The sequence below is a fragment of the Panulirus ornatus genome, chromosome 65 (genome assembly GCF_036320965.1).
Source record: "Panulirus ornatus isolate Po-2019 chromosome 65, ASM3632096v1, whole genome shotgun sequence".
NCBI lineage: Eukaryota > Metazoa > Arthropoda > Malacostraca > Decapoda > Palinuridae > Panulirus > Panulirus ornatus.
The window spans coordinates 4,960,058-4,975,000 of record NC_092288.1 but is presented as its reverse complement, the minus strand read 5'-3'; the positions used below and the strand labels follow the sequence as shown (position 1 = coordinate 4,975,000).

Sequence of the window (14,943 nt, the reverse complement as noted above, 5' to 3'; positions counted from 1 at the left end):
AGTATGTTGCCCTTGTGTTCCTGCTCCTGCCCAGATGTTGATTGAGTTCACCACTCGAATCTCTCTCCTCTCTGGTTCATTCTCATCCTTTTCTTGTGAATATTCCTATAGGTTCTCCCGTCACCAGCAAAGATATAGATATATGTATATTGCTCTGTAAATTTTTTGAGTTACATGTCTCTCGTCGTTTTATTCCTTCATTTACTATTTCACTCTGCAGTAACCTTTTCCACTCTGATGTCCCCAAGGAATGTACCAGTTACTAGTTTCCTGGTAATTGTCGTGGTCGAGGAAGCATCTCAGCTGCCAGGTTCACATTCCACCACTGGCGAGGTATGATTGGGGATACTCGACCTGTTTCTCCTCAATCGATTAAACTCACCGTTGTTACCACTTGCGTATGACGTAAGGTGCTCTCCATTCGACCGAGCATATGAATATCTTCATTACCACTTGTGTATCTTCTGCAAAAACCCGTCGCAAACTACTTTTTTAAGTTATTTATCTAAACGGCATAATCTTTCCATCATACTTCTTCAATAACCATCAAGAACTAGATTCCCAGAAGCTCAAAACGATCAACTTTTCCTCGGGGATGAGCCTGTACACCGGGCTGGTACGTGGAGCAGTACGACAACTCACCTCTATCCAGCACGAGCGACGAGGCCCGACTGAGGCGGGCCCGAGGCATAAGACGAGTGTGTGTGTGGACACGCGGGTCCAGCCGCCTCCGCCCCCGCCAATCACGATCCTTCTTGCTGATCACCGCCTCCTTATACCATACGCAAATATTGCTGAAGAAACTAAGACACATCTTCGAATTTCGTTGTCTCCCATCACTAACCTGTAAGATACTACGACAAAAGATGTAATTAATAGATATTGTGAATATCTACTCCATTTTTTAAGGTGGAAGATGGAGGGATGGACTGATCAAAGATTTTGAGTGCTCAGGACCTGAACGTGCAGGAGGGTGTAAGGCATGCACGGGACAGAGCGAATTGGAACTATGTGGTATGCGGGTATGCGGGGCTGACTGAATCAAGGCATGTGGAATGGTCGTAAGCAACCATGGAAAGGTTTGTGGGGCCTGGTTTTGATTAGGGGGGCTGTGGTTTCGGTGCATTATACATAGCAGCTAGAGAGTTCGATGTAAGCGAATGAGGCCATTATTTCGTTTATTCCTGGCGTTACCTCGCTCACGGGGGAAAATACGAACACGTATGGAAAATTATATATATATATATATATTTATATTTATATATATATATATATATATATATATATATATATATATATATATATATATATATATTGTGTGTGTGTGTGTGTATGTGTGTGTGTGTGTGTGTGTGTGTGTGTGTGTAACATTTCGTATATCCAGACAACATCAACTTCTATATGACCTTAAATTTTATATCAAAACTTTCACCGTTGCTGCCTGAATGGAGGTAATTAATTCAGTTGCCCAGCGTACTCGTGCTGTGTCCTGACTCAAGCAACTACCGTGCTTGGAATTTGATGACAACAGACCGTTTTCCTGGATTTTTCACTGTACCATAGCTTTTCCCGTTTGATATATATATATATATATATATATATATATATATATATATATATATATATATATATATATATATATCCCATCCGTTGTTATAAGGATATTTTTCTTCTCATTTTATATCTTGATTTTCAACGATTTACGAAAAAATGTGGTTTCATTTTTGTGTTGTTTGCTTCTTCTTGTTGTTGTTGTTGTTGTTGTTGTTGTTTTTGCTCGTAAATTTTTCATGTGAATTATGGTAATGAAGTTCTGAGAGTATTTGCATACGTAGGCTTCCCTCATGGAACCTCGAACCATGGATGGTAGCTATTGTAACAGCTATTACCAAGTTTCTTTAGCCATTACTTCACAAAGAAAATATCGTCAGTTTTGTGTATGTCAGTTTTCCTGAGGATATGTCTTGAGTGCGACGGTACGACCCACTGAGCGCAACGGTACGACCCATTAGCATAACGGTACTCTTCTTGACACGACCTAAAACGTGAAATTTGATACGACTCTTAAACATCAGGGCAAAATGTTATGCTGTTTCATCTTGGGGTCGTACCATCGTTTTGAAGGGTCGTGTACCATCGTGCTCAAGGGTCGTACCGTCGTGCTCAAGGGTCGTACCGTCGTGTTCGAGGTCATATCGTCGTGTCAAGGAGCTTAAAGGTCGGATGCTGAGCCACTTCCCTTACAGCCGACGCATCCAGGAAAGCCTCCTCAAATCATCTTCCAGTACCACCTTCCAGTACCACCTTCCAGTACCACCTTCCAGTTCCACCTTCCAGTTCCACCTTCCAGTTCCACCTTCCAGTACCACCTTCCAGTTCCACCTTCCAGTACCACCTTCCAGTTCCTCCTTCCAGTTCCTCCTTCCAGTACCACCTTCCAGTTCCACCTTCCATTACCACCTTCCAGTTCCACCTTCCAGTACCACCTTCCAGTACCACCTTCCAGTTCCGCCTTCCAGTTCCACCTTCCAGTCCCATTTACACGCTGGCCGTACCCATACCCTCCGCTCTTTCCTGGAAACCCTACCTACTGGAAATGGCCTGGAAACCCCCAACGTATGAAAGATGGCTAAATCTTCTTCCCCAGAGCTGGGGACGTTTTCCTGGTGGTGTAATTGGTTCTCTTGTGAGCAGCTGTTCCGTCTCTACACAAGACTTTACTCGACCCAGTTATAGGGTGTGTTTCTTTTTTTCCTCTGCCTCTTTCTTAGAGTGGAATCAAAAAGTCTCCTTGTCGACATAATCCATCTGTAGCATCTCTTCAGTCATTCCTTTTTTTTTATCCGCGTTGCCGTTGCTCTCTCTCTCTCTCTCTCTCTCTCTCTCTCTCTCTCTCTCTCTCTCTCTCTCTCTCTCTCTCTCTCTCTCTCTCTCTCAACCCCTGCTTCCTATTCCTATTGTTTCTTTTGTAGAGATCAACCACACGAGGATTGGCCTGTATGATACGTCCTTCCTTCCTTCCTTCCTTCCTTCCTCCTCGTACATCGAAGTTGTGGAATTCTCTTCCTTCTTATGTCTTTCCCCTTTTCCTATAACCTTTCATCTTTCATTTCCAAGTCTACACACACCTTGGAAGCTCAAGTCTATCAGTGCTGAGATGTTTTTATACAAACACCTTCCTTTTTACCGTCATGAGGTGCGAGGTGTCCACCATGACTGGGGTCCTACCGTGCGTCTGGCCTGCCATAAGGGCCACTGGGGGAAGAGGAAATGTAAAGGGAAATACACCCATTGGCAACGCCTTCCTAGTTGGCTCGTCAGAAGACGATGGCGGTCTGTGTCTTGTCCATGGGTGAGGCAACAGCCGTGGACGTCCACTGCTGGAGACACGGTGGAACTACATAACGAGGAGTGTGTGTGTGTGTGTGTGTGTGTGTGTGTGTGTGTGTGTGTGTGTGTGTGTGTGTGTGTCCCAGTGGTAAGTCCCACCACTGGGGGGATATAGACGGAGACATGACACATGATGGCCCTAGAAGAAGAAGAAGAAGAATAGGCAGGTGGAGATGGATTTCCTGGGCAAGTGTTGCGAGTTGAAGAGGGTTTGATGGAGGGAGGCAAGATTGACCAGTGGTGAGATATGGATCCATAGATAGAGGGAGGCATCGAGATGGAGAAAGAGGAGGAGGGCTGGCTCTAGAGAGAGAGAGGGAGGAGGATGACGGAACTAGTAGAGGTAGTTCACGGAAGAAGATCCATAACACTTAAGAGAACGGCATGAACGGTCATGTACCGTCGTGCTCAAGGGTCGTACCGTCGTGCTCAAGGGTCGTACCGTCGTGATCAGGGGTCGCACCGTCGTGCTCAAGGGTCGTACCGTCGTGCTCAAGGGTCGTACCGTCTTGCTCAAGGGTCGTATCGTTATGTTATAAGGTGTGCACCATCGCACACGACATTCATTCTCATGTCATTCTCCACACCATCTGTCATGTCATTCTCCACACCATCTGTCATGTCATTCCCACACCCTCTGTCATGTCATTCCCCACGCCCCCTGTCATGTCATTCCCCACGCCCCCTGTCATGTCATTCCCCACGCCCCCTGTCATGTCATTCCCCACGCCCCCTGTCATGTCATTCCCCACGCCCCCTGTCATGTCATTCCCCCCCCCCCTTGTCATGTCATTTCTCATAATTCACAAGGGTTTTCGTGACTGCTCCTCTTCACTAGCGTCATACGTGTTATAAAAAGCGTTCTCTACACCTTAACAATGTCTTCAGCTATTCTTAGAAACCTCACCTGTTTGGAGCTATTCATAGAAACCAACTTGAATGTTTCTTTTTCTTCTTCTTCTTACTTATCAATAATCCTCAAAGGTATTCTTAGAAACCACTTAGAAGTTATCTTCTCAACGCCTTAACAACGTCTTAGATATCCCCTAGAAACAATTTTCAGGGTTCTTTCACCACAACAAAATTCATAGAAACCATTATTAGAAACCATTGTGAGGGTTCTTATCGTTAGAAACCACTTAGAAGGTTTTTTCTTTACAACTGTTCTTAGAAACCAATTAGGTTTCTTTCCACCTCAATAACGTCTACACGTGTTCTTAGAACCCTGCGTGTACATAGCGTTTTTTAGCAAGATAACATTCCCAAGTTCTCTAATAATCATATCATTTATTTCATTAATAAACACTTATTTATTTTTACAAATTCCATTTAATTTTTTCTTGATAAATTTCCATTATCTTTGTGGTTATCACCTGACTTACAAACGTAATGTCATAATTGAAAAGATATTACGATTTTTATGTTTATATATATATATATATATATATATATATATATATATATATATATATATATATAGATAGATAGATAGATAGATAGATAGATAGATAAATTATCCATTTACATTCATCGGTATGATAACAGTGCTGAGCCACCCCGTCATACGTTTATCTTTATTTCTTAAACATAAGGGTCACGCACGTAATGCCAGTGGCCAGGGAAGTCGACGATGACGACACGCAAGCTTTATCGGGGTAAAGACAATGGTTTACCAGTCGACACCCCCCGCCCTAAAGGAAATAATGATCATAATGATTATAGATCCAGCTTGAGCTGGATCAGTGGGCTTTGCGTCAATGATAAAGGAAATAATGATCATAATGATTATAGATCCAGCTTGAGCTGGATCAGTGGGCTTTGCGTCAATGATAAAGGAATAGTCGAATGAAATGGCAAATAATTGGTTCACTTGCTAATGAGGTTGGGTAATTGAGGGGAGGGGTGTGTATTAATCGCGCGTGCGTGCTGGCGCGTGTCTTGCATTCAGAAGCACGAAGACCAACACAGGGCGTGAAGATTACACTGTTCTTCTCTCTCTCTCTCTCTCTCTCTCTCTCTCTCTCTCTCTCTCTCTCTCTCTCTCTCTCTCTCTCTCTCTCTCTCTCGGCGGACAAGAGGAAGAAAAATTCACAGCTGCAAATTGAAAGAGCAATTTGAAGGGGATGAGGCGACCTGATCTACCTGACCCTATTACACCCCTTAATTGGATCATTTTAATGGTTAGGGGGTTGGGGGAGGGAGCGCACGCTCACCTCTAACGACCATTTAGTTTTAAACCTCGTTCGACCTTTCCAAAACAAATGATAACCACCTTCGCTCCCATTTACCTGTAAGACCATCTCCTAACACCCATTATCTCCCTTCATTAAGAGTCCAATTAGCCCCTTCCTCGCAGTGCGTAATAACCAGGTTCCCCATTAGCTTAGGCCTTACTTGAGTCTTGTTAATGATTCTGAGAAGTAATTAGCATGAACTTGAGGTTGAAAGATGATTACGAACCTTTGGTGAAGAGGGCTCACAGCTGATGCAATATAGTGACGCCACGTTGGCAAGGGTCAATTTATCCTGTCTTAACAGCGGTAGTAGAGCCTTATGATCCGTCGTGACGCTAGTCTGATACAAATGAAGTATTCGACAGTTAGCTGGAGAGAGAGAGAGAGATGAGTGGTTAGCGATAGATGCCACAAGTCGACGTTAGCGATAGATGCCACAAGTCGACGTTAGCGATAGATGCCACAAGTCGACGTCCAGAATTTCTGGCTTTGTCTGTCGCTCGACTGTCATGTAGGTTCACTTACCTCCACTCGACCCATTAGATCGACTGGTAGAGGTTCAGATACCTCGACTCGACCTGCACAATTCGACAGTTATGATTGTTGACCTACCGCCATTGTGAGAAACATAAGAATTGATGGTAATTTTGAGTAAAAATCGAGTACTGTATTTATGTAATATTATTACAGGAAATTACCAAAGGATCTGAACCTTTCGACACACACACACACACACACACACACACACATATGTGTGTGTGTGTGTGTGTGTGTGTGTGTTTCAGAATGGTGCTGGCCTGGTTGATGATGGTTGCAGGTGGTGTAAGGAGGAGTTTAAACTGTAGTGGAGTGGTTGACCACTATCCCAGGTCAACCATAACACCAGACCAAGTGTCGGGTTCGACCCCCTCCAACAACACAACGGGGTTAGAAAAGTTCTGTAAAGCAGGAGGCGTTAACGTAAGGTAACATTCATGTCACTGTTTTCGTTGTATAAAGTGTACGATGTAGTTTCATTAATCTGTTGGATTTGATAGCCAGCGACCAATGAGGGAGGTAATTATTAGGCTTGGGAATGAGGCACTAAACATTGTTAAGAATTATAATGTAACGAGCTGTTGGACTGTCATCTGTTACTGTGAAATTATCGTTATAGAATCTAATTATATTAGGTTTTAAGTTGTGATTATATTAGATTATTTTGTTTTGCATGTTTCGTGGATTATTGTATAATTACCTGTCGTAAATGGCGGGAATTAAGGAATGGATTTGTGTTGATAATTATAGATGTCATTAAATCGTACATTTCGTTTTCGTGTTTTTGAACGAAGCCATCCGACAAAGCGTATTCTAAAACGCTATGTCACCGTCGTGCTCAAGGGTCGTACCGTCGTGCTCAAGGGTCGTACCGTCGTTCTCAAGGGTCGTACCATCGTGCTCAGGGGTCGTACCGTCGTGCTCAAGGGTCGTACCGTCGTGCTCAAGGGTCGTACCGTCGTGCTCAAGGGTCGTACCGTCGTGCTCAAGGGTCGTACCGTCGTGCTCAAGGGTCGTACCGTCGTGCTCAAGGGTCGTACCGTCGTGCTCAAGGGTCGTACCGTCGTGCTCAAGGGTCGTACCGTCGTGCTCAAGGGTCGTGTACCTTCGTATTCAAGGGTCGTTTCGTCGTTCTCAATTGCCCTCCATCACGAGCGCACATGGTCAGTACATGGCAACAGCCACGACATATTATATCCCACACTGCTGGCAGGCACAGCTGGTGCTGCTGTTGTTTCTGTTGCCGGTGCTCCTGTTCCTGTTGCTGTTCTGTTGCCGGTGCTGCTGTTTCTGTTGCTGTTCTGTTGCTGCTGTTTCTCTTGCTTTGTTGCTGTTGCTGTTATGTTGCTGCTGTTTCTATTGTTGTTGCTGTTCTGTTGCCGGTGCTTCTGTTTCTGTTGCTGTTCAGCAGAACCACCTTGTGAGCTGGTAATAGTACAGCTGTCTGGCCATGATGGCGGGGGATGATAACAGTTCCTTAATGACTGAACGACTTGATTGTGTCATTAACCAACCCCTTTCCTGGCGAATCACCTCCCCCTCCCCGCCTTCAAGTGTGTGTGTGTGTGTGACTGGTAATATACATTTGCATATAAATTTGTTTGCTTAAACTGAATATACAATTTATTGGTCCACAGGAAGTATTAAAACTTTGGGTTATAATCAGCTTTTTGTGTATGATTTAAAAAGAAAAAAAAAAGTTTTTAATGTTTAAATTTTCAAAATAGTTTTTAAATTGGTTTTTTTTTGGGAGACTTATTAATGACACGTTACCTGGGCTTGTCTGTCTTGTTAGTATTATTGAAGCTTTGCATTTATGACTTAAGAGTTTATGGAAAGGTAAATATAATGTAGTTATCTTTTAACAGGTTTTAATTAGCCAGTTGATGAATAACTTATATGTCTTCTTTTTTTTCCAGTCAATTCCTACGACATTCAAATTTCTCGTTGCCTTGTAGTTTATATAATGTTTTGCTCGTTGGGATGGATCACTGCGTTAAAATTTATATACAGTATTTTTCCTTACCATCATTGATACAGTGGATTAGCTTTGATTGCTTCATTAATGACTAATTGCTCAGTTTACCTTGAAACTACACCGTTGTCAATACACACACACACACACTGCCCTGCTGGTAACGCTGCAGTAAATGATGTATAACGTATAGAAGCAAATAATATTCGCATGATTAATCCTTATGTGTGATGCAGGAACCGAAATATTTTGGAAACATTGACAATACAAAAAGATTTGAAACGCAAATGTGTTGTGAAATGGCGATGATGTAGCTTTCTACACACACACACACACACACACACACACAGAACATACATACAAACACACTCACACACACACACACACACACACACACACACACACACACACACACACACACACAGAGTTCAGTCGTGGTTCCTCCTGTGAGGTCTGGTTAATGACCCCTGGTCTTCAAGAACAGGGTGGGTGGATGAGGTGGGGGGTCGTCATGTCAGGTCAAAAACCTTGCTTCTTTCATACCTTCCTCTTCTATACCTGTTATCTCTGTGAGTTATGGAGATCATATTGACTATCTCTTACCATTATGACCCAGCAGTACATATGAATGTATATAGCTTCCGTGTAATGATAGACATTGGCCACACTGCCATGGGGGTGTGTTAAAAGACACCCACCAGGTTGGTAACGCTGTGGAGTAACACTGGAGTAACGGTGTGGTGTCACGCAGTCACAGGCTGGCCCTGTAGTGCCATATGACTCATATATAATATATATATATATATATATATATATATATATATATATATATATATATATATATATATATATATATATACTGCCTTGTTGGAGCAAGCGTGACGGTGTGTGTAACTGCCCGTTGTTAACTCATTGAGAGAGAGAGAGAGAGACAGAGAGAGAGAAAGAGAAGAGAGAGAGAGAGAGAGAGAGAGAGAGAGAGAGAGAGAGAGAGAGAGAGAGAGAGTGTGCTCTGTTCTTAACGCTACCTCGCTAATGCGGGAAATGGCGAACCAGTATGAAAAAGAACAAAATTTTATCATATATGAAATATTCCTGGTTCTCTCATCCACTTTCATCTAGGTTTGAATTCAATGAATAAGAAAACGGAGAACTGGAGAAATCTTAAGACTAGGGTCAGATTATGTCATTAAATTCTCCTCTCGTTGTTGCTCGACCAATCGGAAGATGATATTACGGGTCACATGACACTGCTGGGTTCTGCTCTCTCTGGTAGGAAGGTGGACAATCACCCGTTCATGGGTTGGGTACACAAGACCCCTACATAATACTGTTTATATATATATATATATATATATATATATATATATATATATATATATATATATATATATATATATTTTTTTTTTTTTTTTTTTTTTGTCGCTGTCTCCCGCGTTTGCGAGGTAGCGCAAGGAAACAGACGAAAGAAATGGCCCAACCCACCCCCATACACATGTATATACATACGTCCACACACGCAAATATACATATATATATATATATATATATATATATATATATATATATATATATATATATATATATATATATATATATATATGTGTGTGTGTGTGTGTGTGTGTGTGTGTGTTTCATACTATTCGCCATTTCCCGCGTTAGCAAGGTAGCGTTAAGAACAGAGGACTAAGCCTTTGAGAGAATATCCTCCCTTGGCCCCCTCCTCTGTTCACTTCATATAGATTTCTTACAGCAAGGTATGAGGACAGAGTCTCTTATTTCTTCTCTTCCTCCGGTTTATCATCCACTATTTTCTTTTTTTTTCGTCTTTGATTCAACCTCCACACCACTCCAGCCCTTCCATCAGTACCTACCACCCGTGTGCTCTGCAAGGCCCTTCTTTAAGGTCATGGAATCATGCGCACCCCGCTGGGCCTTTGTGTACCCTCAGGGGGCCTTCGTGGAGGTCTCAGACCTTTCCATTCTTCTGGGTCATCCATCAGTCATGCGACGTATGTAATATACCTTAATAAGCCATTACCTATTAAACCCTTGTTATGCTCGACGCTCTAATAATTTGGTCCTTGTCCATGAGATATGGCTGTTCCTGGCGAAGCGCCCCTCCCTCATTCCCTCCCTCATACCTTCCCTCATTCCCTCCCTCATTCCCTCCCTCATTCATACTGCCACCCACTTACGTTATCATTATCTTGGAAGATAAAAGGAATTCTTGCCATAACAGCAAATTCTTACTCAGACTAAATTTATATTAAGATAAAAGATATTATTTTTAGTTACCATTTATTATATCTTGAAAGTATTCTAAGAAGTATTTTATATCTTTCTCTCAGTTTACTAGAGACAGTTTATGACGCCTGGGGAAAATTGTAAGACTTTTAATTATTGATTCCAGACTTGATGCGATTTTCTGTTGTTTTAATATATATTTTTTGTCGTAGTTCAGGTGTATCCATCACCTTGATGTATATTATGGTAGCCAGAAAACCTTTCGATAATTTCGTGAAGGTTTCGAATAACCAGTCAATTATCTACTTTAATTAGCATATTTCCCATCATTTAGCATACATTATATTCCAGCCTTCCTGAGAAACCTCAGAATTTTCCTGATGTCATTATTTTCCCTCGGTTGTGCTAGGATTTGCCTGACTTCGTCTCTTTAGACATAGTTTCCTTATATAGCAAAGAGAAAGGCAAGTGGGTCATAGAAATTTACATGAGGCACAGAGGCGATTTGGTCAAAGAAAAGGGTCTCAGGTTATAATGAGGCAATTAGGTCATTCAGATTTTTTCAAGGTTACGGAAAACTTTGTTAAGGTTCCGACACGTTCTTAACTTTGTTAAGGGTTCGAACCTGGATCCTTTTGTCTCCCTTTTGGGCATCCTTTCCTTTGAGGGAAATTGTATGTGTGAGCAACGTGTTGAGGAGTGAGTGTTTACCTTTGTAAGAAGAGGTGTGTGTGTGTCTGTTTCTGTATCTGTGTGTGTCTGTGACTGTGTCTGTTGTGTGTGTGTGTGTGTGTTTGTGTCTGTGTGTCTGTGTGTGTCTGTGACTGACTGTTGTGTGTGTGTGTCTGTGTCTGTGTGTGTGTGTGTGTGTGTCTGTGACTGTGTCTGTTGTGTGTGTGTGTGTCTGTGTCTGTGTGTGTGTGTGTGTGTGTGTGTGTGTGTGTGACTGTGACTGTTGTGTGTGTGTGTGTGTGTGTGTGTGTGTGTGTCTGTGTGTGTGTGTGTGTGTGTGTGTCTGTGACTGTCTGTTGTGTGTGTGTGTGTGTGTGTGTGTGTGTGTGTGTGTGTGTGACTGTGACTGTTGTGTGTGTGTGTGTGTGTGTGTCTGTGTCTGTGTGTGTGTGTGTGTGTGTCTGTGACTGTCTGTTGTGTGTGTGTGTGTGTGTGTGTGTGTGTGTGTGTGTAACGACCAGTATATATATATTTCCGTTGTAATTGTTCCATCTTCGTCATTACAGTTTCCGTGATGATGGGGAAATTAAATCAGCATTTATAGACACAAATTTATTCATGCACAAATGTTCTTTTTTGGAATAAAAAAAAAAGTCATTATACTTCATAGTGTACTTGTGTTGGACACTCGAAACCCTCATTGTCAATATATATATATATATATATATATATATATATATATATATATATATATATATATATATATATATATATAACTACACATTGTATTTTTTAATCAGGAATGTTAATTTCACAAGCGGACATAGAAGTCGATAGATAGATATCTAAAATATCTATATTTAATCGATATTTATATTCAAACTTCACGATGCCCATTATTGGAACCTGTTCGCCATGTTGCCTCTGCCAGGAGAAAAAAACTATATTGATAGAAAAATAAACTGTTGCATTAGATCTAAAATTCTTAAGTGTTCCATTATTAACATTTATCTTGTAGTGGGAATTAAGAAGAAAAAATTAGAAAATATAAACTGCTCTGGAATGTATGAATAAACGTTAAAGACTTCGAAAAAGAAAAAAGAAATTCATGTCTTTCTCGTAATGTGGGTTAATTTTTTTTTCATTTTTCGTCCACAGTCGTTTAAACGACTCTGATTGATTGTCAGGCAACTCTGATTGGCTGATTTGAGCTGTCTCGTGGTCTAACGATATACACCACAATAGATATAGAAACCTATAACATTTGGCAGTTAGAAAGACGAAAATGCCATTGAGAATATTCTTGTAATTAATGAGTATTGATATGATATTTGTTTATATTCTCCTTAAGAAATAATTAACTTGAAATTGCGACCCGTTACTGAAGATGATGTGGTTAATGGATTCGGAACTTGAAGAAAAGGGGTTTTCTGTCTCATTTATATATTCATTTTGTTTGTTTGTTTGTTTTCACGATGGCTTCAGATACACTTTCCCTGTCCCATGTCACTTTAAAGTAATGACTTCCACATCCATTTTCTGTTGGGGCAAACATTGACTACCCTCATCATGTGGTTTTTTTTCCCTCATACTTCCCTGGTAGTTTATATCTTAATACCTTATCTTATATCAGTGTTGCAGAGGAAGGTTAATGGCACGGTATGGTTTTGACTGACATGTGACCTCGATTATCCAATTTGGATGACCCGGTACTGGAATATCAGAGTCCAGACTGAACGACTCTAATGTGATGAACGACCCTGAGAACTACCCATGGGGAACAGTTGATGAACTACGTCATCCTCGACCGTTAACGACCAATTTCACCCTCGTTCACGGAGATCTGTGACACAATCTATGATAACTTTTAAAGTCTGTGGTTGTTTTTTTTACAGATTTCCGAAATGAGTTTCATCTTCGTATTCGTTGAATTGCGTTTCTCATCGTTCTTTTTTTTTAAAAGCTCAGCGTATGCGTCTCTCACGTTCATGTACAAATAAAACTCAAAGAGAAAATAGAGAGAGTCCAGAGGTTTAGTGTCTTGGGGCCAAGGACGGAACACGCACTGCTTCCATGCAGAATGGAATGGTTTCTTCGCCATTACTGACCTGAACAACAGAAGTTCTGTGCACAGCTGGGGGAACAGCTCGTCTCTTTAACATTTGGTTCGTCTCTGTAGCGTCTGGCTGTGGCTCACACATTCATGGGATCCATCGATTCAGTTAGCTTGACCGACGGAGGAATTATTCTGAGAACTGTTGTGAGGTCTTGTCACCTGGTCTCTCCCTTTTTCCAGTACAAGACGCAACTTGTGGCGGGACTGGAACGATTCGCGTTAGGTCGACCCCAGGGAAGGTATGTAGCACAGTGGGAGAGAGGGTTTTAATCAGCGCGTTCGAGGTTATCTAAGTTGAAATATTCATACAAAAATAATTGTTTTTCCGTTTTTGCATCATATAGTCGTCAAGTACCGGACGTTTGATTACACAGTATAATGAGAACAACACCAACACAGTAACACAGCTTGAGACACACACACACACACACACACACACACACACACACACAAGATCAGCCACCATTATCTTACATTAAACACCTTCCTTAGCCTAATTAAGTATCGACATCTTAATCTGGTAATTAATCATAGACTTACTGAGTAATCCAGAGAAAAAAAAAAGCTTTACAAAAATAAAACGCATTACATATGACTAGAATAAGAACGTGACAAACATCGCTCGAGATGCGATGTGGGGGAGTTACGTAGCACCAACATGGGAGGTACAGATCACACTAGACAACATCCTGATGTTCCACAGCTCCTCCAGGGTCGCGTCCTGGAGAGTGAGTCGTCTGTATCACGTCTATATCCCCTCCTGGAGGAGATGATGACGGTCGCACACTCAGCTTTGGTTTGTCTGTCGCAAACTCAGCTTTGGTTTGACTGTCGCAAACTCTGCTTTAGTTTGACCGTCGCAAACTCTGCTTTGGTTTGACCGTCGCAAACTCTGCTTTGGTTTGACCGTCGTAAACTCAGCTTTGGTTGCTATTTTATATAACCCTGGGTTGCGACGCTGGAGCGCTGTGAATGTTTAATCTCAAGACACGTATCTTTCTCTCACACACACACACACACACACACACACACACACACACACACACACACTGACACTATAAACATCTCTAGGAAATTAGAATTTGAGAAAAACAAAAATAAATGCCCTTTGAAATCCAACTTATGGCACGTCGTGTTTGCTGCAGGTGCGTGACGTGAGCATCGAAGGTACAGCCCTGGCAGACAACACATAAAATACTGAGATATATATATATACTTGAGTACGAGAATATATATGATGTATATATTATGTATATACATTCTTCACGTCGACCGCAACGCTAGCTTTTGCCTGCGACCTGACGGCAGCAACCCGATGCCGTTGGAGCCCTGATAGATCTGTTGTTCATGTCCTCCGTAACCTCTAAGTCTCTCGAGAGAGGACTTCCACATCGTCGTCGTCGTCTTCAGGATTTCTCGGAGGGTCCTCTGTACCTGGTGGGTCTCGAGGGGCCTCCCCGTCGCCCAAGGCCAGCAAAGGGGCCACCGTCAGGAGGGCCTCTGGGTCCTTAGTGCTTGAGGGAGGTTCCTTCGTGGATGGTGATAGGGAATCCTGCTGGGGATGTGGGTACTCCCTGGAGAGGGTCTGGGTGCTCTGAGTGCGGTACTGTGGCCTTGGGGGAAGGGCGCTCTGACAGCTCCACGAGTTGCTTCGTAGGACTGTTGCATCGTCGCATCCTGCAGGATGCATAGAAGTCCTCATTAGTAATGACCTTTTAGACAGACAAGGATGTGTGCATGGGAACAACTAGCAGCAGTAGTGTTTATTGTTG

At 42.1% G+C, this 14,943-nt stretch overlaps 3 protein-coding genes across 5 annotated transcripts in view; 1 reads left to right on the top strand and 2 right to left on the bottom strand.

Annotated features, from left to right (window-relative positions):
* Positions 1-657, bottom strand: part of LOC139746440 (prostaglandin E2 receptor EP4 subtype-like) — a 47,831-nt gene extending 47,174 nt beyond the window's left edge. For both annotated transcript variants that reach the window (XM_071657690.1, XM_071657691.1), the window contains exon 1: positions 1-657. This exon is cut by the window's left edge and continues 43 nt beyond it. The gene's annotated coding sequence lies outside the window, so the exon portion shown is untranslated.
* LOC139746658 (alpha-(1,3)-fucosyltransferase C-like) overlaps positions 1-14,943 on the top strand; it is a 249,044-nt gene that overhangs the window by 103,420 nt on the left and 130,681 nt on the right. The window lies entirely within an intron of this gene.
* LOC139746657 (prostaglandin E2 receptor EP4 subtype-like) overlaps positions 12,179-14,943 on the bottom strand; it is a 102,522-nt gene continuing 99,757 nt past the window's right edge. For both annotated transcript variants that reach the window (XM_071658095.1, XM_071658098.1), the window contains one exon: positions 12,179-14,848. In XM_071658095.1, the coding sequence (XP_071514196.1) occupies positions 14,535-14,848 (314 nt within the window). In that variant the 3' untranslated portion in view covers positions 12,179-14,534. The remainder of the gene's footprint in view (positions 14,849-14,943) is intronic.